At 40.2% G+C, this 23,239-nt stretch overlaps 1 protein-coding gene and 1 non-coding gene across 5 annotated transcripts; both read left to right on the plus strand.

Annotated features, from left to right (window-relative positions):
- Window positions 1-511: 511 nt before the first annotated feature.
- On the plus strand, window positions 512-23,069 carry LOC110806168 (uncharacterized). 4 transcript variants are annotated; one of them, XM_022011796.2, is made up of 7 exons: window positions 518-649; window positions 833-939; window positions 21,165-21,244; window positions 21,537-21,678; window positions 21,757-21,906; window positions 22,136-22,337; window positions 22,689-23,069. In XM_022011796.2, exons 1-7 carry the CDS (start codon window positions 577-579, stop codon window positions 22,787-22,789), a joined length of 855 nt encoding a protein of 284 aa, XP_021867488.1. In that variant the 5' UTR covers window positions 518-576; the 3' UTR covers window positions 22,790-23,069. The 4 variants fall into 4 exon arrangements, with proteins under 4 accessions (XP_056697091.1, XP_021867488.1, XP_056697090.1 ...); XM_056841113.1 differs by lacking the exon at window positions 21,165-21,244 and having other exon boundaries at window positions 512-649; XM_056841112.1 differs by lacking the exon at window positions 21,165-21,244 and having other exon boundaries at window positions 21,517-21,678.
- LOC130471126 (small nucleolar RNA R71) lies at window positions 16,374-16,480 on the plus strand. The gene has a single exon (XR_008931795.1). It is a non-coding gene; the product is annotated as a small nucleolar RNA R71 (small nucleolar RNA).
- Window positions 23,070-23,239: the final 170 nt, after the last annotated feature.

Raw genomic sequence — 23,239 nt, forward strand, 5'->3', positions numbered from 1 at the left:
TTGAATTTTATCTCTCGACCTATACATACAGAGATGTTCTCTACCAATATATCAAGATAACTTACGTAACATAGTTTTATTGTGTACCCACTACCATCTTCGAGAAGAATTATCAATATTTTCGATCAACCAAAACAAGAGCTGCATGATACCTACACAACACGAGTACAATAGAAACATCTGTCATTCAATTTGGGCAATAATGTGATGAATTGAGTTTAGGTAGTTTCAAAGGACACACCACATATATTATTACTCGCTGCAACTCAAAGATAGATAAACCATATTGGGAAGTTACCAACTTACCATATATAGAGAGGTTAACCGAGCTGCGTACTGGCTAGCCAACCATGAAGCAGGATTAGTCCCGAATATGGTACCCTTGGAGGCAGCACCTACATGTTTTCGATACGTTTTATTGGAGGACTAGAGTGACTCTGGCGTGTATGGTTATTAATATTTCCCTCCTTTTCTTTTATATATATATTTTTTTAATTTAATTTTACTTATTGTTATTTTGTTACTCTTTTGGGTTTTTCATCCCACATTGCACTTCAAAAAAAACAACACACATACATGTATGCGGCAACAGCAATCCAGAAGCTCGCTCTGATGGCCTCAAAACCTAAGCCCTCTCGCCTCCCTAACTGTAAGTTTCTCTTTCCCTCAATTTGTGCCTCTTCGAATTATCCCCAATTTCATTTGGCAAACCCTAGCTCTCCTCCATAATTCGCGTCGGAAATTGTCACTCTTAAACCCTAAAACCCTTTCCAATTGTTACTGATTTCCTACACTGGGTTATTGTCACCGTCTCTAAACTTCGTTGCAACAGTGGCGGGAGCAAGGTGGGAAAGTGTAGCAAAGAAGCCTAGGATGATGACTACTGACGCCTCTTTAACTGACGCTTTTAGCAAATATGCTGACTATCTCAACAATCTTGTAAGTTTCTCTCTAATGTTTTCTGCAAATTTGAGTTTTAGATTTTGTAAATGGAGTGTTATAAAGAGCATGATTAGCTTAAGTTTCATCATCAAGCTGGGCATTAATTGATTGAATTAGACTACTGTGATACTCTCGAAGTCTCAGTTTGTCTGACATTGGTGTTGAATGTGTGAATGGAGTGTTATACAGGCCAGGTTTAGCTTGATGGTTTTGTTAACCTCATTTTTGTGTATCTTCATTGGAGCCCTGAAACGATTGAATTCGAATGTCCTGATACATGCTTTGGAGATGGGATTATTATTTGTTTATTTATTACTTCTAATGATAGGAGTATTGGGGAAGCTGACTCGCTTCAATTTGGGTTGAAAACGTTAAGAAGACTGCATTTAGGAGATTTGAACGAGGGCCAGTTTGTTATTTATTGCTTGACAGGGTCCAGCTATTTGCTACTAGCCTACTAGAAGTCCTTGCAATTCGCTAATAATATCTGGGTGGCTATGCATTAGATAACAGTGTAAGCGTGGGATGAGAGAAATTGTTGTTTTCCCTAATACTGTAATGGCAGTTTATTGATATGGACCAAGGTCTGACTTCTAAGACGAGGTATCGTAAATACTGCATTTGTCCCGGTGAAACTTTTTAGTGTATTGGAAAGGCTTTGTTGCATTTCAGAGTGATGTACTATTGATGTGTATGGATAATCGAAAAATATTGAGTGAAGAGAGTCCCATTGCCTTATTTGTTACAACTGATCATTGTGGAGGACTAAAAGGCGTGTTTTTCGAGCATTTTGACGTAATTGTATTTAGGTAGTTGTAGATGCCTAGGAATTATTTCAAGAGGGTTTGGATGACATGGAGTTGGAATTAGGTATTCAGGCTAGCCCAAGAATATCCTCTCATGCTAATAAAAAATAACGGGCAAAAAATTATGCTGCATGTATCAATTACATCATAACTTTCACGCTCTTTCTCTCCAATGTTCTCTTCAAATTGAAGTTTGGGTGGTGACCGGTAAGTGTGAAAGGATGTTATAATGGACAGGTTTAGCTTGATTTTTCTACCACCATTTTCTCTATTAAGGCGTTTAGTTAAGTCCTAAACTGATTTAATGAGAATACCCTGTTATTCATCACACTTTGGAAATGCAAATTTTATATATTTGATGGAATTGGAAAAGTTGTCTCACTTCAAAGTAGGTTGGAAAAGGGTGAAGAACCTACACTTGGAGATTTGAATAAGAGAGTTTGCCAGTTTAGCTCCTAGAAGGCCGTGCAACTTTTAAATAGTATCTTACTGGTAATATTTAGGGATGATCTACAAGTAAGACTGTAGGACGAGAAAATCTCTCATATCCTTTTCTTTTTTTCACAGAGGAGGTTTATTGATATGGACAAGGTCCAAAGATGAAGTCATAGGATTACTGCATGTCTCTTAGTGAGGTTTTGTAGTGTGCTGATATGGTTGACAAGATGGCAGTGCTTGTTTTAGGAGTATTTTCGGACGTATCTAGGCTGTTGTAAATTTGTGGGAATTCCAATAATGACATGGATTTGAAATAATTCTAACCTAGAACGTCTTTTGTACAAGGGTCAAATATAGTATACAGTATCTTATCTCATCCATTACTAACTTGGTGGAGCTGATTTTACTTGTTTGGTTGTGGAGCTTTACATTTATGTATACATAAACACAAGAAAAAGAAACATTTTAACATTATAGGTAAAAACTTTGTAAATATTAAGAGAGAGAATTGGAAGATAAGATCATCTTTACCATCCCAAAAGAAGTTTAGACTAATTTTTAATTGTGCAGTGCAAAAAAAAGGCTCTCCTAGGCGATTGGGGTAATTTTTAATTTTTTGTTTTTTTAGGCGAGGCACATTCTATGAGGGAACTGTAATAGACTCACAATTTACACACAAACACTAGTGGTAGGGAGGAATGATTTAGATTAATATTACTGGAAATCAGTTTTGTTGGAATAATATTGTGTGCCTCCCCATTCCACGTAAAGTGTGGAACATGTTCTTCCTATTTTTATCTTATTCACAAAAATAGGCTTTTCATTCTTGGCAATTTTCATAAGGTGTTGCTTTATGTACGCCATAAATGTTGAAGTTATTTTTAGATTATTATTTTTTAGTTTGAGTATAAATGCTCATGTAAATATGTTTAATCCACTGCAATTACATTTACTTCATTTACAAGCTTTTCTCTATTTCCTATTTCCCATTTTATTATATTTATCGTCTTTCATAATTTCTCTTAATCTTTGGTTGAATTTTATCGTTTCCGCACACTCTGAATCCCTACAAATTGGCACCAAAGCTTTTTTATATTCAACTAAGATTTTTTTTTATAATGTCACACAAAATTTGACATTGAGAAGTTTGACGGTAAAATTAGGTTTGCAATTTGGCGAGTCCAAATGCAAGCCGTTCTTACTCAGAATGGTTTAAAGAAGGCTTTAGATGGTCAGTCTAAAAAGTCATCCACTATGACAGATGAACAATGGGAAGATATAGATGAAAAGGCGTTGTCTGTAATTAAATTATGTTTGTCTCGCGAGGTGTTGCGTGAGGCAGTGTATAAAAAAGCGCAAAGCGCACTAAAGCGATATGAGTCCTAGAGCTTAAGCGCAAGCGCAAGGCGCGGGCTTCATCGAAGTGAAGCGCACTTTTTAAGAATTAAAGATTTTTACTATTATGAATATATATCTTACTAAAATAACCACAAAATTATATAAACATCAGATTTGCTTCCAAAAATATATTACTCCTTGCTTTAACAAAAACATATTACTCCTTGCTTTAACAAAAATAAAGCATATAACATAGTGTTTATCCAGAAGCTAGAAGCTAGGGTCGGCTGTTGTGACTGTTGTCTTCTCTTTTCTTCTTTTTTGGACCGTTGGTATACTTTCTATTATTAAGGATTAATAGAGAGTGGTCCAAAACACAATAACAACATATAAAAAAGCTTTTAACGTAAAATAATAATAATAAAAAAAAGAATTTCAATGAAGCGCCAAAAGCGTGCTTTTTGCACTTCGCGGGCTTCATGCGCTTAAGCGCGCTTCGGCGGGCTTAATCACAAGAGCTTCGCTCAGACCTAATTAAGCGTTTTGCCCTAGAGCTTCGAGCTTCGAGCTTCAGGGCTTAAGCGCGCTTTTTTAAACACTGGCGTGAGGTTATAAATGAGAAGTCTGCTGCAAGTATTTGGGCTAAATTAGAATCTCTTTATATGACCAAAAGTCTTGCGAACAAACTTCGTCTCAAGGAACGTCTCTTTACACTCCGTATGTCGGAAGGTACCCCAATCCAAACTCATCTTAATGAGTTTAATTCTATTTTAATTGATTTGGAGAATTTAGATGTCACGATCAAAGATGAGATTAAGCTATTTTACTTATTGTTTCACTTCCACCCTCATATAAACACTTTAAAGAAATCATGTTATATGGTAATTATGTTACCTTGGTCTTTAAAGATGTCAAGTCACACCTATTATCTAAAGAAAAATTTGACTCTGAAATAAAGTCTGAATATTCGGGTGAAGGCTTGGTTGTTCGAGGGAGAAATTTTGAAAAAGGAAATACGAGTAAAAATAGGTTCAAATCAAAATCTAGAGAAAAAAATTCTAAGTTTTGTCGTTATTGCAAGAAAAAAGGACATGAAATCGCTGAGTGTTTTAAACTGACAAATAAACAAGATAGAGAAGTAATATAATACGGTCGGTGCCTGTTCGTACTCCGATTTAGTACGATTCGTACTAATAAGAGTACCGGTGCCTGTTCGTACTCCGATTTAGTACGATTCGTACTAATACGAGTACGAAATCGATCTAATTCGACCCAATAATCGAGTGTATCGATTTCTAGTGTTTTTCGCCGAATCGCTATTTTTATTTTGAAGCTTCATCACGAAATTGGAGAATGGAGAATGTAGGCGTGAAAATGGAGGAGGGAGAAAGAAAGAGGAAGGTGAAGAGAATGAGGTGGGGAAATTAGGTTTAGCTTTTGTCTTTACTCTTTACGAGATATAGCTGTGTTTTTTATTTTTTATTTTTTAATTTTTTTTGATAGGAAGACAGCTGTTTGTGGCTGATTTTTTTTTTCTTTTATTTTTGGAAGGAATCTTTAACATTTCCTTCATTACTCCTCACAAGTTACGAGATGGCAGTTTTTATCCTTCTGTTTTATGATTTTTTTTTTCAAATTTAAATGAAATCGTATTATGTTACCGAAAACCGTATTTAAAATTAATCAAAACGCATTACAAACACGACCACCTCTCGTATTCCGTACTCGTATTACGTTTCTGTACTAAATCGTACTACGTATTAGGTGACCCTGGTAACGGGTAGTCGGGTAAAGGTAAACAACCCGAAACACATGCAAAAACTGGTATTGTTGAGACCGATTCAGACGGGTAGATTTTATTAGCGGCTGACATCGAACAAAGATCTAGAAATGAATGAATTCTTGATTCTGGTTGTACATTTCACATGTCACTTAATAGAGACTGGTTTTACACCTATGAGCTAGTGACAAGCTAAATCGCACTCCTATCAAAGATAAACCTAACGTTCACTAACTAAAAATATAGTAAGGGAAGCAGGGATCGTATCCACAGGGAAACAGACGTTCTTTCTACTATTAATTAACTAATCTAGACTACTGGTAACAAGAGTGGGGTTGGTTTGAGTATTAAACTAAAACAAGTAATCAAATCGAAAATTAACAATATTAAGGGAATCTAGGGCAGCGGTTCACCATAAATGCAGACCGGGATTGGACAACGGACAATAACAATCAATCAACAATCATAACTAGGAAAACATGCATCTCTCGAATCTTATGAATTCCTTTGGATAAAACAACTAGCAGGCTCTCGCTATGTACTAGAAATAATTCCTATCTAATAGCCACAGACCAAAAACATCAGATTTATAACTCTCGGCGCATAATCTAAGGTTAATCAAACTCAAATCAAAATAGTCCGGCCGAACAGAATTGACGAGCAATAATGATAAGCTATAGAAATTATAATCAATCAATCAAATATCAAGTCCACATATAATCCCAATCATGCATTCATGGATCCCCTTAAACCCTAGAAATTAAACTACTCACTCATGATAATAAATAACAACGCAATTAACATAATGGAAAACATGATTAAAGCAATAAAATAAATTAAAGTAAGAAGTAATACCGAATTGAAGAACAAATAAATAATAAAGCTTGAATTTTTACTTGGAATTAAAAACTAAGTATTTGAACAATTAGAGAGAAAACTAGAAATAAACTAAGTATTAGAAACTAGAATAATATATATCACTAAAAATAAAAGGGCTTAGAATATATAGCTTGCCCAAACCAATACTAAAAAAACGGAAATAAAGCTCGCGAAAATCTGCTGGAGGTTGGCGTGGCCCGATCAAGCGACGCTTCGCCCGAGCGGGCGAAGTGCTCGACATTCGGCCCGATCGGGCCAAATTCCGCCCGATCGGGCGGTTTGCGAAAGGTTCACAACTGCTCTCTTTTGGCCGCCCGATCCGGACCGGGAGAAATGCGCCCGATCGGGCCCAAAGGGCGATTTGCAATCTTCAATATCCTTCGCCCATATCACCGAGTCTAACTCCCGGGGCTCAATCATAAGCATCTAAGGCTCCCGAAAGTCGACGATAAAGGTCCCGAACTTCCTCGGGCTCGTGTAGTGGCCTAAATCACCATGAAACGGGTCTAAAAATACCAATTTCTCATAATCAAACCTGAAACTCAAGGCACACTCAATTACGCATATTAGTACTAACAACGGCTCCTAGGAGCTCATTTGACGCATAAGAGTACTAAGGGACGGGGGTAAAACTCTATATAAAGCACACATATCAAACTCCCCCAAGCTAGATCCTTGCTTGTCCCTAAGCAAGGAAATCATCGATGAATACAAGACCAAGTTCACCCCTAACATATTTCAAAATGAAAAACATAATTCAAGGCAAAATCTAACGAGCATGCATCAATTTCAACCAATCAAATCCACTGAATCACAAATCCTCCCTAACAATCGTCACGCAAAGCGAACCACAAATGCACAATGGAATTCAAGACTAGTGCTCACACACTCGTCACTCATTTATGTGGCGGATAAAAGATATACCCGTTCGCTCTCCTCCCAACATATAAGTGAACAATGCCCTCCCAAACTCACAACACTCGTGTGTCTAGAAAAACATACACTCAACCTAGTAGTCGACTCGAAATGTGTCATGTCATAACTTGCATTGATAAACAACTATTTTCACATAAGTACGACTCTATGCACAAAGGTCGGAAGGTCGTCAAAGTTTGTAATGTTAGGCTTAGGTAAGGGCGTGGTAAATTTGGATAAAATGTGAGTTAAAAGCCTTGGCTTTGGGGAGCATAAATCCTAAATACAACCATGATCAACCAATATAATGACCATAACTCTCCCACTCAACACATGACAAAACAACAAATAGCCAACACCATACCTTCTTGCCATTTTTCACAATTGTAACCAATCACTCATAAGGATATGAATTTGCAAAACTTGATTGAAACAATACTTTGAACTTTTTATGAGAGTAATAGATTTTTCTCTTTTTTTTTTTTTTCAATCTCTTTTTTTTTCTTTGTTTTTAGAAACCTTCACATTTGTTTTATTCTTTCATCTCGTTCGTTTTCGACTCATTTTTCAACAACAACCATGATAAGATGAACTCCTTTTTCAACACTCAATATGTGTGCTCAAAATGTAGCACACTACAACTCCCTCACCTCACTACTATGAGCTCCCCCAAGCTAGGCTTGGGACTAGTAACCAATGGGGTTTTCACAGGCTTGTAATGCGGCTAGTCACCGAATAAAGGGCATAAGCAACAACATGGGTAGAAAAAGAGGGAACAAATGTATCTACATTCATCTGAAGGCTACCTAAATAGAAAAATGCCTTCGTCCTCCACAATGTGCATGTATATGAGTCATAAAACACTACTAACAGTTGCAAATCAATACTCAAAATCAAAGACACACCAGGAAGCTATCACACATCCTAACCAAGTCAACTAGTCAAGCACCAAGTCCACAAGTAGTTTGTCAGAGTTGACTCATGCTAAGGCATCAAAGTAATCGAATATTAAATCATGGCTAACACATCTACATTGCTCATCATCAATTACCAAGAATCAAAATAATTTCCAATCAAGGGACACAGGGAAGCATGATTTTGTATTCATCTAACGTATTTTTGTATTTTTTTTTTTCAAAGCAATAAACTAATCTAGAAAGCAATAAACACACCAAAACAAACACACAAAAATAAGTAAAACCAAAAAGAAAAAGAAAATATACCTAAAATGTACAAGTGAGTGAAACACCCTCCCAAGCTAAATCAGACAATGTCCTCATTGGCTCAAGGGGTATCAAACCATCTCGATTCTCCTCAGCATCATTGATGGCCTTGACCATCATCACCATCATTACCGTCATCACCACCTCGACCACCATAACCGCTAGTGCCCGCTCCATACCCACCGTAGTAGGTGGGTGTGAAGGTGCCCATAGAACCGGGAGCTCCATATCCCTCCGCGGGATAGGTAAACCAGGAAGGGTGCTGAGCATCCGGAGCAATGTAGCCCTGCCTGGCGTACTGATCATAGATAGGGAACATGGCCCTCTGGTGATCACTCGCGAACTCATGAAAACCAATCTCAAGCCTCCCTAACCTCTCATGAACGGACCTCTGGTCCTCCTCTGGTGTAGGCCTACCCTGTGGCCTCCCCTCATCCCCTCGACGACCCCTCCTAAAGTAGGTGCGAGGCCCGGGCTCAAACTGGTGGGGCTCTGGCTGTGGGTCAGGCTGTGGCTGCGGGTCAGGCTGCTGCTCATCCTCAAATCCAACATATAAATAGTGAGCCTGACCCGGTCTGAAACGGGTGCGGCCCTGCGGGTCAGGCAAGGTGAAAAGCCTGTTCCCTTCGAACATCCAAAACATGGCACCCGGCCTAAACAACCCATGCTCACCCTGTAGGCGGCGAAGTCCAGCAAAATAGGTCAAGTCTAGCAAATTGCTACCCAAAACCGGAGTTTGGTTAGCCTCTACGAATCCAACTGTGGCCATAGCGATGTGGGTGATCAACCCACCAATGGCGATACGGGTGGTGTGCGTGCTAGTGACTATAGAATAAAGTTGGGAGGCCATATGATGTGCTAAGTTCATGGTATACCTCTCCCCCCCTCTAAAACATAGCCACCCAAAATCTCAAGCTCAGTACTCCTAACATTTTGGGTCTCCTCCCTACCAAAAATTGTGAACCCCAGGAACCTGTAGAAAACAATAGGGACAGGGTGTTGTATCTTGGAAGCATGCAAGTGCTGCATACTACCGGGATTATCATTACCAGTCAGCTTTCCCCACATGGTACAGTTATTATGAGCACGACCAGACTTCCTACTAGGGGCTGTGGAAAACCAAAAGTTCCACCAAAATCAGCTATACTCAGGCTAACATTACGATTCATCAAGCGAAAATGAACCGACGATACAGTCCTATAACCATCTCTACGCAATTGCAAAGAACTCAGAAATTCCAAAGTCAATCGTCTAAATGTAAGACGCAACATGCTATACATACTTTTCATGCCGACACCATACAAAACTCATTTTAAATCTTGTTCAATACCCATATCATGAAGAGATTTTTGACATATAAAACGAGTAGGGATTACCTCCCTCTTTTTGAGGTGGATGAACCGATCACGTTGCCACTCCGTAGTAAAAATAACGTCCGGAAAGTCCTGGTCGGCTTCGAATTGGGGCGGCGATGGTGGTGGCGTCGGCTCACGAGCTCGGCTGGTCGAAGCCTCATGTTGGTTCCTTCCTTGCATGGTGCAATTTCTCTTTGGACGGCTAAACATGGTTAAAATCTGAATTTTTGGTGGTTTTTGAGTTTTTGGTTGAATTTGGGGTTTTGGTGGAGAGTGGAGGAAATTGAAATTAGTTGGGAGTAGGTTGTAGAGGATGATGAGAGGAAGATTTTGGTGTATGGTGTGTTGAATTTGGTGGAAGATTGAGTAAGATATGAAGGATTGAAGTTTGTGAGGGTTGGGGTTTAATGGAGGAATGAAGTTTGTGAGGGTTGGGCTTTAGGTCTTGGTGGAGGGGCACCACCACCGCCAAAAATTCAACCAAAAAACTCAAAAACCACCAAAAATTCAGATTTTAACTATGTCTAGCCGTCCAAAGAGAAATTGCACCATACAAGGAAGGAACCAACATGAGGCTTCGACCAGCCGAGCTCGTGAGCCGACGCCACCACCACCGCCGCCCCAATTCGAAGCCGACCGAGACTTTCCGGACGTTATTTTTACTACGGAGTGGCAACGTGATCGTTTCATCCACCTCAAAAAGAGGGAGGTAATCCCTACTCGTTTTATATGTCAAAAATCTCTTCATGATATGGGTATTGAACAAGATGTAAAACGAGTTTTTTATGGCGTCGGCATGAAAAGTATGTATAGCATGTTGTGTCTTACATTTAGACGATTGACTTTGGAATTTCTGAGTTCTTTGCAATTGCGTAGAGATGGTTATAGGATTGTATCGTGGTTCATTTTCGCTTGATGAACCGTACTGTTAGCTTGAGTATAGCTGATTTTGGTGGAATTTTTGGTTTTTCCACTGCCCCTAGTAGGAAGTCTGGTAGTGCTCATAATAACTGTACCATGTGGGGAAAGCTGACTGGTAATGATAATCCCGGTAGTATGCAGCACTTGCATGCTTCCAAGATACAACACCCTGTCCCTATTGTTTTCTACAGGTTCCTGGGGTTCACAATTTTTGGTAGGGAGGAGACCCAAAATGTTATCAGTACTGAGCTTGAGATTTTGGGTGGCTATGTTTTGAGATTTCACTTATTTTTGTGTGTTTGTTTTGGTGTGTTTATTGCTTTCTAGATTAGTTTATTGCTTTGAAAAAAAAAAATACAAAAATACGTTAGATGAATACAAAATCATGCTTCCCTGTGTCCCTTGATTGGAAATTATTTTGATTCTTGGTAATTGATGATGAGCAATGTAGATGTGTTAGCCATGATTTAATATTCGATTACTTTGATGCCTTAGCATGAGTCAACTCTGACAAACTACTTGTGGACTTGGTGCTTGACTAGTTGACTTGGTTAGGATGTGTGATAGCTTCCTGGTGTGTCTTTGATTTTGAGTATTGATTTGCAACTGTTGTAGTGTTTTATGACTCATATACATGCACATTGTGGAGGACGAAGGCATTTTTCTATTTAGGTAGCCTTCAGATGAATGTAGATACATTTGTTCCCTCTTTTTCTACCCATGTTGTTGCTTATGCCCTTTATTCGGTGACTAGCCGCATTACAAGCCTGTGAAAACCCCATTGGTTACTAGTCCCAAGCCTAGCTTGGGGGAGCTCATAGTAGTGAGGTGAGGGAGTTGTAGTGTGCTACATTTTGAGCACACATATTGAGTGTTGAAAAAGGAGTTCATCTTATCATGGTTGTTGTTGAAAAATGAGTCGAAAATGAAAGAGATGAAAGAATAAAACAAATGTGAAGGTTTCTAAAAAGAAAGAAAAAAAAAGAGATTGAAAAAGAAAAGAGAGAGAAAAATCTATTACTCTCATAAAAAGTTCAAAGTATTGTTTCAATCAAGTTTTGCAAATTCATATCCTTATGAGTGATTGGTTACAATTGTGAAAAATGGCAAGAAGGTATGGTGTTGGCTATTTGTTGTTTTGTCATGTGTTGAGTGGGAGAGTTATGGTCATTATATTGGTTGATCATGGTTGTATTTAGGATTTATGCTCCCCAAAGCCAAGGCTTTTAACTCACATTTTATCCAAATTTACCACGCCCTTACCTAAGCCTAACATTACAAACTTTGACGACCTTCCGACCTTTGTGCATAGAGTCGTACTTATGTGAAAATAGTTGTTTATCAATGCAAGTTATGACATGACACATTTCGAGTCGACTACTAGGTTGAGTGTATGTTTTTCTAGACACACGAGTGTTGTGAGTTTGGGAGGGCATTGTTCACTTATATGTTGGGAGGAGAGTGAGGGGGAACATCTTTTATCCGCCACATAAATGAGCGACGAGTGTGTGAGCACTAGTCTTGAATTCCATTGTGCACTTGTGGTTCGCTTTGCGTGACGATTGTTAGGGAGGATTTGTGATTGAGTGGATTTGATTGGTAGACATTGATGCATGCTCGTTGGATTTTGCCTTGAATTATATTTTTCATTTTGAAATATGTTGGGGGTGAAGTTGGTCTTGTATTCATCGATGATTTCCTTGGTTAGGGACAAACAAGGATCTAGCTTGGGAGAGTTTGATATGTGTGTTTTATATAGTGTTTTACCCCCGTCCCTAAGTACTTTTATGCGCCAAATGAGCTCTTAGGAGCCGTTTTTAGTACTAATATGCGTTATTGAGTGTGCCTTGAGTTTCAGGTTTGATTGTCTTTTTTTTAGACCCGTTTCATGTTGATTTAGGCCACTACACGAGTCCGAGGAAGTTCGGGACCTTTATCGTCGATTTTCGGGAGCCTTAGATGCTTATGGTTGAGCCCCGAGAGTTAGACTCGGTGATATGGGCGAAGGATATTGAGGATTGCAAATCGCCTTGTGAGCTGAGGGCGAAATGCGACCATCGGGAGGAAAGAAGAAGAAATTGAAGTCATCTATACGTGCCCGATCGGGCGCACTTCGCCCGGCCCGGATCGGGCGCCCATACTTAGGCGTATCTTGAGACTTCGCAGACCGCCCGATCGGGCGGAATTTGGCCCGATCGGGCAGACTATCGAGCACATCGCCCGATCGGGCGACGCCAACCTCTGCAACTTTTCGCGTGATTTCTTTTCCGTGTTTTAGGCTTTATTTTGGCAAACTATATAAACAATGCTTGGTTAATTTTGGAGGTACCTTTTATTTCCAGTATTGAACCTTAGTTTATTTTGCTTAAGCCTTAGTTTTCTCTCAAATTTATGCAAACACTTAAGTTTAATTCTCAATAAAAATCGAAGCTTTCATTTTCCATTGTTCTTGAATTAGGTATTGCTCTTATTTTTATTCATTGTATTGCTTTAACAATGTTTCCAATTATGATTATCACTTTGTTTATTGTCAACATGCTTGAGTAGTCTAATTTCTTTGGTTGGGGATCCATGAATAATATGAAGGGATGATTGAATAATTATGATTGTTGGCATTGTAATTGATTCCTATTGATTGGTTTATTTCACTATGCAATTAGATTTGCGTAGGTTTAATTGTAATAGTCATTCAATATCAAGTTAAGATTCGAGAGATGCAATTTGATGTTTAGGCTTGTGTCAATAGGTGGAATTAAGATTAATACGTAGCGAGAGCCCTTTAATTCTAAGTCTATGATTAGTATCGATTCGAGAGAGCATGCTAGTCCAATTAATTACTTTGTTGATTATCGTGATTGTTTATCGTCCTGGATTGTTATTTGTTGGTGAACCTATTCCCTGGATTCTTTAATATATTGATTCTTAATTGTTTGATTATAGCCGTAGTCTTAGCAAACCATCAACCAAACTCTTGTTCCCAATAGTCTAGATTAACTGATTAATAGTAGAAAGAACGCCTGTTTCCCTGTGGATTTGATCCTGACTTCCTTTGCTACCTAGCTAGTGGACTTAGGTTATTTTTGATTAGGTAATACGACTTTAGCCTGTCAAATTTAAGGGAGGAAGAGAGAGAAAATAAGTTGAAGAAGAGGATGAAAGTGAAGAATAGAAGGGGAAGCCGTGCTTAATATCGCTGAAATCACGTTTCGCCCGATCGGGCGATTTTTCATCTTTTTCTTTCTATTTGTGCGCGCCCGATCGAGCGAAATGCAAAACCCATTATTCTTCGACTTTTTCACCCCAGAATCCTTCCCCTGACCTTGTAACATCAACCGCCCGATCGGGCGGATTGTCGCCTGATCGGGCGATTTACTCGCCATTGGAGTCGATCGGGCAACCATCGCCCGTTCGGGCGAATTTCAACCTTTTCTCTAATATCGACACGCGCCCGATTGGGCGCACCTTGCCCGATCCGGGTCGGGCGAAATGCAGACTGCTCCGTTTCAGCTTTAATTCCACTTTTGCGAACTTGGAGCCGTAGACCTGCACAACATTAAACATCCAAACCGTAAAATACCCTCTTCTCACCTCTCTAACACCAAAAACTACAATGAAACACACACTTACTCAAGAATTATACTAAAACACACAAACGAAAGCAAAAAAAAAGTACACTACGGAAAGCAATAAATGGATAGTGAAGTACTCATCCCCCTATATTGATGCAATGTCCCCATTACACAATCTCAGTTTATGCGCAGACAACGAAAAGAAGGGGTTGAGAGCCACGACAACTCATCGAATGGGGGCACCAAAGATGGTGCCATCTGGTGTCAAATCAATTGCCTTGAATAAGCTATGTGGCGCGGGAAGTGACAAATCACGACCCCGATCATGAATACGGTGCCCACCGTTTACAGAACTTTCGGCCTTCTAGGTCGCAGCATCATCAAGTCGTGCTTCCTTTCGAACCCATGCCAAACAGTTGATATTCCGGTCACCTCCACCTGCGAAACAATTTGAAACACGTGCTTTCTCCGAAGGATTGTTAGAGTTAGTATGAGTCAATTCATTATTGAAATAATCATTAGAAACATTGACTCAACAACACGACTCCTCTACCATAGGACTCTTAGCAACATGGGTTAAATTGAAAGTAACTTTGTCATCCCCCACATTTAAAATCAGCTTGCCATTCTTGACATCTATGATTGCTCCCGCGGTGTGTAGGAAAGGTCGACCTAAAATAATAGGAATCTGCCTGTCCTCGTCCATGTCCAACACAACAAAATCAACAGGAATAAAAAAGTTACCTACTCTAACGGGCACATCTTCTAGAACACCTAGGGGGTACTTTACAGATCGATCCGCCATTTGCAGAGTTATGTTGGTAACTTTTAAATCACCCATGTTCAACTTAGTGCAGACAGACAGGGGCATGACACTAACACTGGCACCTAAATCACATAAGGCTTTGTCAATAAAAAGATTGCCAATGTTACACGGGATAGAGAAACTCCCGGGGTCCTTCAACTTGGGTGGAGACTTATTTTGTAGTAAGGCACTGCACTCTTCAGTAAATGCAACAGTCTCCACCTCACTAAATGCTCTCTTCCTAGTCAAGATGTCTTTCATGTATTTAGCATATGCAGGTACTTGAGTAATTAATTCAGTGAAAGGGACCGTTACCTGCAGATTCTATACCACTTCTAAGAACTTACCAAACTGCTTGTCTAGCTTGTTCTTTAGCTGACGGTGAGGGAATGGAAGTTTGATAGGCGGAACTTGTATTTCAACTTTCTTCTCAACCCTTGTGCTAGCTTCCTTCTCCTTGAGCACTTTCCCACTTTCTTCTGTCACACCATCACTGATAGGTACTTCAACCTCTCCTTCAATAGTCATAGGCGGCCCATTATACTCATATCCACTCCGCAAAGTGACAGCATTTACAAACTCTCTGTGCACGGGCTGTGAAGGGAGTTGACCTTGGGGTCTCTCAGCAAGAGTAGTAGCCATTTGTGCCAACTGTTTATCCATGATCTTGTTATGAGCAGTGAGGGGATCGATTTTGTCATCCTTTTCGCTCAGAGACCTCTGCAATTCCAACATCATATTCCTCATCTCTACAAGCATGGGATCAGACTGTGTGGGTTGAGGTTGTGGAGGAAACCCAGGTGGTCCACTAGACTGCGGGCAGTAGTTACTCCGCAGTTGGTATGACTGCTGTGGTGGTGGTTGGTAATGTTGTTAGGGTGGTGGAGGGTGTTGAATCTGATGGGGGTTCCGAACATTAGTACTCCTATATGATGGCAGGGGGCTGTTTTTATACCCCTCATTGTAAGAGTTGGAGTATGGATTGTTCTGCTTGTAGAACTGGAATGCATTGCATTGTTCGATAGAGCTCCTGCATTCTTGTGCATAATGACCTTGCATCCCACAACTATTCCAGACATTGGCAGATTGGGTACTCATTGCAGCGACACTAGCATGTTGGGTGGATTGGAAAGATGCGATCTGTATATTATCCAGCTTGTGATGTAGGGCAGTTAGCTGAGCAGTAAGTTGTTCAATAGAGTTCATCTCGTGCTTAACACCCCGGTCGGCAAAACCTCTAGGATTCCCATATTGGGCACTATGGATAGCCATCTCTTCAATCACCTCTAAAGCTCTAGGCACCTCCAGTTGCATGAATCTACCACTAGCAGCAGAATCTAGAATGGTTCTAGACTCGTTACCCAGACCGTTGTAAAATTGTTGGATCAAGAACCAGTCATCCATACCATGGTGTGGGCACTCTCTCTGCAGATCCTTGAACCTTTCCCAGACTTCAAACAAACTCTCGTCTGCTTGTTGGTTGATGGAAATTATCTCTCCCCTTAGACGAGCCGTCTTCTCAGGTGGGAAGTATTTCACATAGAAAGCAAGAGTCAAAGAATCTCAGTCGGTGATTTTCATAGCTGCGCGGTTGAGACTATTAATCCATAGCTTTGCCTTCCCACTCAATGAAAATGGAAAGAGTATCTCCATAGTTTGCTCTGGTGTTAAATTCTTCTGCTTAATGGTGGCACAATACTGAATGAAAGATTGAATATGGAGATTAGGATCTTCACCCTTTTCCCCACCGAATTGGTGTCTCTCAATCATATTTATCAGCTAGGGTTCGATCTTGAAATTCTCGACCGCAATAGAAGGCATGATCGCCTTGGGAAGCACAGACAGACATGGCTTAGAATAGTCTGTAAGCCTTGGCACAGGTGGGGGTGGTGGTGGTGGTGCTTGGTCACCCATCTCTGAATCTGTATGGAATAGATTGCTAATCCGATAGTCGGATTCAGAGTCAGAATAGTCTCTCAACTGTTCAACGAATCTACCCCTAACTGCTTCAGAATAGTCTGAATAGTCATCCTCAATTGCTAAGCTGCCTTCCAGTTTCAGACTCACCGCCCTACAAATTCCCTTACCCTTAACTGCTTCTCTCCGTTCCCCGAGGCAACCCCAAACACGGTCGACTCGTGTATCAGAACCGCTAGTCTTTCCGCTGCTGTCAAGGAGATGAAATTTTGGGTGGCCCCGGGGTCCACCATCACCACCACCTCCCCGCCGCTAACCGCTCCTCAGAGCTTCATCGTCTTTGGATTGGTCAAACCAGCCACCGAATAGAGCAAAATCTTGGTGGGCTGCTCTTCTTCTAACGACGGTTCCTCCTCTCTCCAGTCCTCGTAATACTCTCCTAGTGGTTCTCCAACTCTGTCTTCCGCCACTAGTAACTGACAGGCTAAAGTCGTATCACCTTATCAAAGATAAACCTAAATTACTAGTTAAATAGCAAGGGAAGTCATGATCGAATCTACAGGGAAACAACGTTCTTTCTACTATTACATATAAGGTTTAGACTATTGGGAAACAAGAATATGGGTTGGTTTGTATATTAAAACTACGGCGATAATAAAAGAGGAATAAATCAGATATTTAAAGGTCTAGGGCAAGCGGTTCACCAATGAACAACAATCCAGGATGATAAACGATATCAATAAAACAGTTAATTAGAATAGCATGCTCTCTCGAATTGATACTAATCATAGACATAGAATTAACAGGCTCTCGCTACGTATTAATCCCAATTCTACCTATTGAAACAAGCCTTAACATCAAATTGCATCTCTCGAATCTTAATTTGATATTGCTAGACTAATACAATTAGACCTGCTCAAATCTAATCATAAAGTAAATGGAAGCAATCAATAGGAATTAACACCTAATACCAACAATCAACAATAATTAATCATCCCTTCATATTGGTTCATGGATTCCCAAAAGCCTAGAATGGAACTACTCACACATATTTCAAATAACTAAGACAAACATATTAATTGGGAACATGATTAAACCAAAATAATAAAGAAAAGTAAGAAATAATACCTAAGGGAACAAAGAACGAATAATGAAAGCTTGAATTTTTGATTGAAAATAAAACTAAGTGTTTTTGCAACAATTGAGAGGATAAACTAAGTAATGAAAATAAACTAAGTGTTCTAAGCTGGAAAATAAGATGCTCAAAATTAACTAAGGGATTGGTTTATATAGTCCTTCCCAAAACAAAACAAAAAAACCGAAAATAAATTAAGCGAAAAAGCGCCGGAGGTTGTCGTCGCCCGATATGGAAGACGCTCGCCCGATCGGGCTTTTGGCTCGCAATCAAGTCGATCGGGCGAAATTCCGCCCGTTCGGGCGGATGTGAAAAGCCTCACAGTGGCTGCAGAATGGGCGCCCGATGGGCACCGGGCGAAGTTGCCCGATCGGGCGATCGGGCGCGTGCTGAAACATATAAATGCTCCTTTTGCTCGCCCGATTTTCTCCATTCGCCCTCCAGTCGTAGGGCGATTAGCAGAACGCACCGTTCTTCTTTTGTACCATCGAGTTTAACTCTTGGGGCTCAACCAAAGACATCCTAGGCTCCCAAGGTCGACCATGATCATCCCGAACCTACTCTGGAACCATGTAGTGGCCCATGTCATCATGAAACGAGCCTAAAGAGGCCAATTTCTCATTAAACGAACCTGAAACTCAAGGCACACTCATAACACAGATTAGTACTAAAAATGGCTCCTAAAAGCTCATTTAACGTAGAAAAGTACTAAGGGACAGGGGTAAAAACTCTATATAAGATGCACATATTAGTAACACACTGAGTTCTTTTTTCTGGCACCGATGACCGACGCCCCTACGTTTCCGCTCGTTTTTCTCGGAGTTCTCTCTCCGATAGCCGTTTGACCTCACTTACTTTGGATGAAGCCGTTGATTTGGGTGGGTGATTAGAAGCTTGTGATCCCCCGGATCCCCCAAACCGAACCCGCCCCACTTGCTCTTGATATGGGCAGGATTGTGTTGTTGTGTTGATTACTATTGTTAGGGCTTATGTTGCTATCTGGCCTGCACTTGCTATTGGGCTTCGATGAAAAAGGGAGAACGAGCTGGACTTTTAGCTGGTCCACGTATAACCCTTTTTTGCGTTGCGACCCTGTTTCATTCCCCAACCCTAATCGTGGCCTCCATCGCTTCTCTAGCGTGAATGGGTTTAATAACCTGAGTTCTTACTCAATGCCATCCTTGAGTCCATTAACGAACTGGCCAAACAAAAGACTCTTATCTTCCAAGGGTGCAGCTAACTCGGTAACTTCTAGATAGCTTCTGTCGATACTCCACCACGGTGGTGGTCCGAGTTATAGCCAACCATTGCTCGTGTACCGTTCCCGCGCCGAAGGCCTGAAACTCCAATACTACTCTGCTCTTTAGGTCTCTCCACCCCTTTATGGGTCGTCTCCGGTTCTCAAACTGAAACCATCTTAGTGCATTTCCTTCCATGGACACCACCGCCGCCTTGAGCTTTTCACGATAGATATTAAATAATTTTTCTCCCCTCAAAATCCATCCAGCCATCCATGTCACTTTCATCGAACAGGGGCACCTCCAACTTTCGGTATCAGTTTCCCCCACTTCGGCCACGACCACCGCCATCTTCTTGGAATCCTCCCTCTTCGAACACCTGATGCTCCTCATCGAACCCGGAGCCTCGTTCTGGATTTCTCCGGTTCTGAAATCTCGTCTCTGAGTGTTGATTCTCAAGGTGAACCATTTCAGGCGGTGAGTCCTTCCTCCCACCAAGAGTCTCAACTCCTCTTGAAATATCTCCTGGTTTTTTTGTAGGGTTGCCATGGCTTGCGTCTGCTCTTCTAGGAAACGATTCACTCTACCTTCCAGCCTTCGTGTGGCTGCTTCCACCGTTTCCGCGTTCTTTCTCGCCTCCTCTTCGCTGGCGATTTTAAACTCTCGGCCAACGACCTCTGCACGATATTGTTTCCTTTGGTCCCGGCTGTTGCTGCCATTTGCTGGATGTCGTGTTCAATCCCCTCAAATCTGGTGTTGATGTTGCTGATTCCCTCTTCTAGTGTCTTGATTCGCTGCGAGTTACTGTTCACCATTCTTCCTGGCTTTCACCAGTACCGTATTGCTGTGATACCAAGTGTAATAGACTCACAATTCCACACACAAACTCAATTAATAGGCAGGAACGATTTAGATTAATATTACTGGAAATCAGTTTCATACAATGCTCAAAAGGATAACTCAGCAGCTTGAGGCTACTACTGTCCAAGGCAGGGACTTTAGGTCACAACTCTCTACTTTCTAATACACAAAACACAATCCTCATTCCTCTCTCTCCTCTCCCTTTTAATTGCTTCACAATTGTACTATCCCCCAACCCACTACTAGTGTTGGTGTTGGTGTTGGTGTTGTTGCTTGCTACTGTCCAGTCTGCTGCTGTCCAATACTTGTCTTCTTCTGCTTTAATTAGCTTTACTGCTTCCCTTGCTCTCTTCTAGCATATGTGGCAGTTATCGAGGGCCTCTGCCAAGTCATCGCAGGAACCTGAGGCGCGAGAGGTGACTTGAAGCGTACAGGGTGCACCTAAAGAGTATGTTATGGAGTATTATTTTGGAAGACCTGTTTAATTCTTCTGAACCAGTTGTCTAGATGGAAAAGACAAAGGTAATGTGCCACTGGGGTGGTGAGGGAAGGGGAGTTGGCTTTTGGCCACTTATGTGTAGACATGCAAGAAAAGAAGGTTGGAAGTGGGCAGGTTCTCACAGATTTCGCTCTGCCAGTCCTTCGGCACATGAAGAAGGGATTGTTTTGTTTCAATCTCTCCTAGCAGACCAAAGCACTCAGTTATAGAGAATTAGGCTTCTTGCCAAAACCTATATTCTCGTTGTTAGCTACACCCCATTTAGCTTTGGATGAGAGGAGATCTCTTCCTTCTCGATATATTTACAGAAGTTAGAACCTTTATTAAAGCAGCATAGTTTTTTCTCCAATCTTCATTGCAAAATATATTTCTCCTTTAACGGCGAGTTGCGTCAGATTTTTCCAATGTCCCTGTTTTCCTCAGTTTGTGCTGGATCTTTCATCTTCGGAAATCTTTGTGCTGTGTGCATTTGTTATTAACTAACTAACTAACTAACTAACTAACTAACTTATTGTTGTATTTTTTGTTATCATTTTTATGTAGAATGAGAAGAGAGAGAGAGTTGTGAAAGCAAGCCGTGATATCACAATGAACAGCAAAAAAGTTATTTTTCAGGTGCACAGGTAAATGTGTCATATTGCATCACATTGTTTAAGATCATGCTGTTTTGCACGAGGGTTATTGTCTGTTAGGAATTCTATTTAAACATGTACTCTTAGTTGTAATCTTTATACCCTTGATGGGTTTAAAAAAGGTGGCTATAAACTCCACATTGAAATTTGTGTAGGGTTTTTGTGGGGACTTCCATTTCACTCTTGTTTTTTCCCCTTGTCTGTCCCATTTTGCTATTGTTTCCTGTATGCATTGGATTTTGTAATGGTTGGTTAATGTTTAGGAACTCTTTTTGGACAACAGAATTGGCAAACATAACAAAGATGAAGTACTAGAGAAAGCAGAGAAGGATCTACAAGCCGTGAGGGATCAACATGTCTCCCGACTTGTGAAAGAATTGAATGGGACTGACTTTTGGAAGCTGAGACGTGCATATTCACCTGGGGTTTGCACCTAATCCATTCCTCTTTTACACTAAATTAAATTTTGTACCAAGGTATATAATTAAGACTATTGTTTTCAGGTACAAGAATATGTTGAAGCAGCAACATTCTGCAAATTTTGCCGAACTGGAACTCTTCTGAATCTTGATGAGATAAATGCAACTTTCTTACATTTAAATGGTTCTTCCATTGAGCCTCTGCAGATTAATATACTTGACTACATTTTGGGGGTAAATAACACATGACTCAATTCTACTGCTTTTTTTAGGTTATGGCATTTGTTGACCACCTTTTGCGAAAATTCTCTACTTATCATCCATACCCAAGTATTTGCAGTGTCTGAAGTCTCATACAGAGTATATGTTTAGTTTTTTTACTTTTGTTGTGTGGGGGGGGGGTCTTTAAGCTAATAGAGCTAATAGACTTGTAGCCATGGCTGCTTAATCAATCCATGTGCAGGTTGCAGACTTGACAGGAGAGCTAATGAGACTGGCTATTAGCCGAATATCAGACGGGGAACTTGACTTTGCTGACAAGATATGCAGATTTGTACGTGATTTGCATAGGGAGCTGACCATTATTGTCCCAGACATGGATGATAGCCATGATATGAAATTCAAAATGGAAATTATGCTTCAAAGTGTGATGAAAATAGAAAACGGTATGTTGGCTTAGGTTGCGTCTATTCACCTCATTTTTACTTATGTTATCTGAACTTATTAGAACGTATTAGAACTTATCAAAACTTATTTTTGTTATACGCTTATTTTTCCTGAACTTATCTTATCTGAACAACTGAACTTATTTTTACTGAAATAAGTGGAAATAGGGTGAACAGAATAGAGCCTTAGTACATGCTTGACTGAAAATAAGGGCAACTGCAGTCATTTCAGCATCTAAATTGTTATCAAGTTTAGAATAACTTAATTGAAAAGGATAACAAAATTTAGTGGATGAAGCTGTGTTGACTCTCCCCCTTGTTCCTGACATTGAGCTTTCCTTTTTTTTGTAGCTTGCTTTGGTGTTCATGTGAGAGGATCAGAGTATATACCATTGCTCGGAGAAATGGACCCTAGCTACACACTGATGGGAGTTCCGGATATGGAGCTGTAAATTATACCTGGAATGTAGTAAACTTTTAAACTTTGTACCAAATCTAGGTGGTGTTTTTTACGTTTTAGCATTTAGCTAGGTGAAACGTGACGCTAGATGAAATGAAAAATCTAGGTAGTTGAAATGGCATTTTAGTTGCTAAGGTAAGTTTTTGAAATGCTAGCTTTAGCTGAAAGCTTCATTAAGCTTTTCAAAGTTTAGTTCACTACCTTATTATTGTAAACATTAATTTAGACTAATTTTTTGCAATGTTGCTAAAAGATGATACACCCTTTAACAACTAATGCCTGCCATACCATACCATACCATACAGTCCATTGGTCGATTTTGCAATTATATTTTCTTTTTTAACAAAAAAATTGTGAATTTTCAGGGCTTTTGTTTTCGTTTTTTATAAAACTATAAGTCAAAATAAGAAGACCAAAAAATAGAATTTTCAGTTTAGTTGTT

Source organism: Spinacia oleracea, chromosome 3, assembly GCF_020520425.1.
Source record: "Spinacia oleracea cultivar Varoflay chromosome 3, BTI_SOV_V1, whole genome shotgun sequence".
Taxonomy (NCBI): Eukaryota; Viridiplantae; Streptophyta; class Magnoliopsida; order Caryophyllales; family Amaranthaceae; genus Spinacia; species Spinacia oleracea.

Excerpts from the sequence above, each read along its gene's own strand:
- LOC110806168 (XM_022011796.2), top strand. The coding sequence starts at position 577 with ATGTATGCGGCAACAGCAATCCAGAAGCTCGCTCTGATGGCCTCAAAA. Across the intron at positions 650-832 it reads GCCCTCTCGCCTCCCTAACT|TGGCGGGAGCAAGGTGGGAA; the intron begins GTAAGTTTCTCT and ends TCGTTGCAACAG. Across the intron at positions 940-21,164 it reads CTGACTATCTCAACAATCTT|AATGAGAAGAGAGAGAGAGT; the intron begins GTAAGTTTCTCT and ends ATTTTTATGTAG.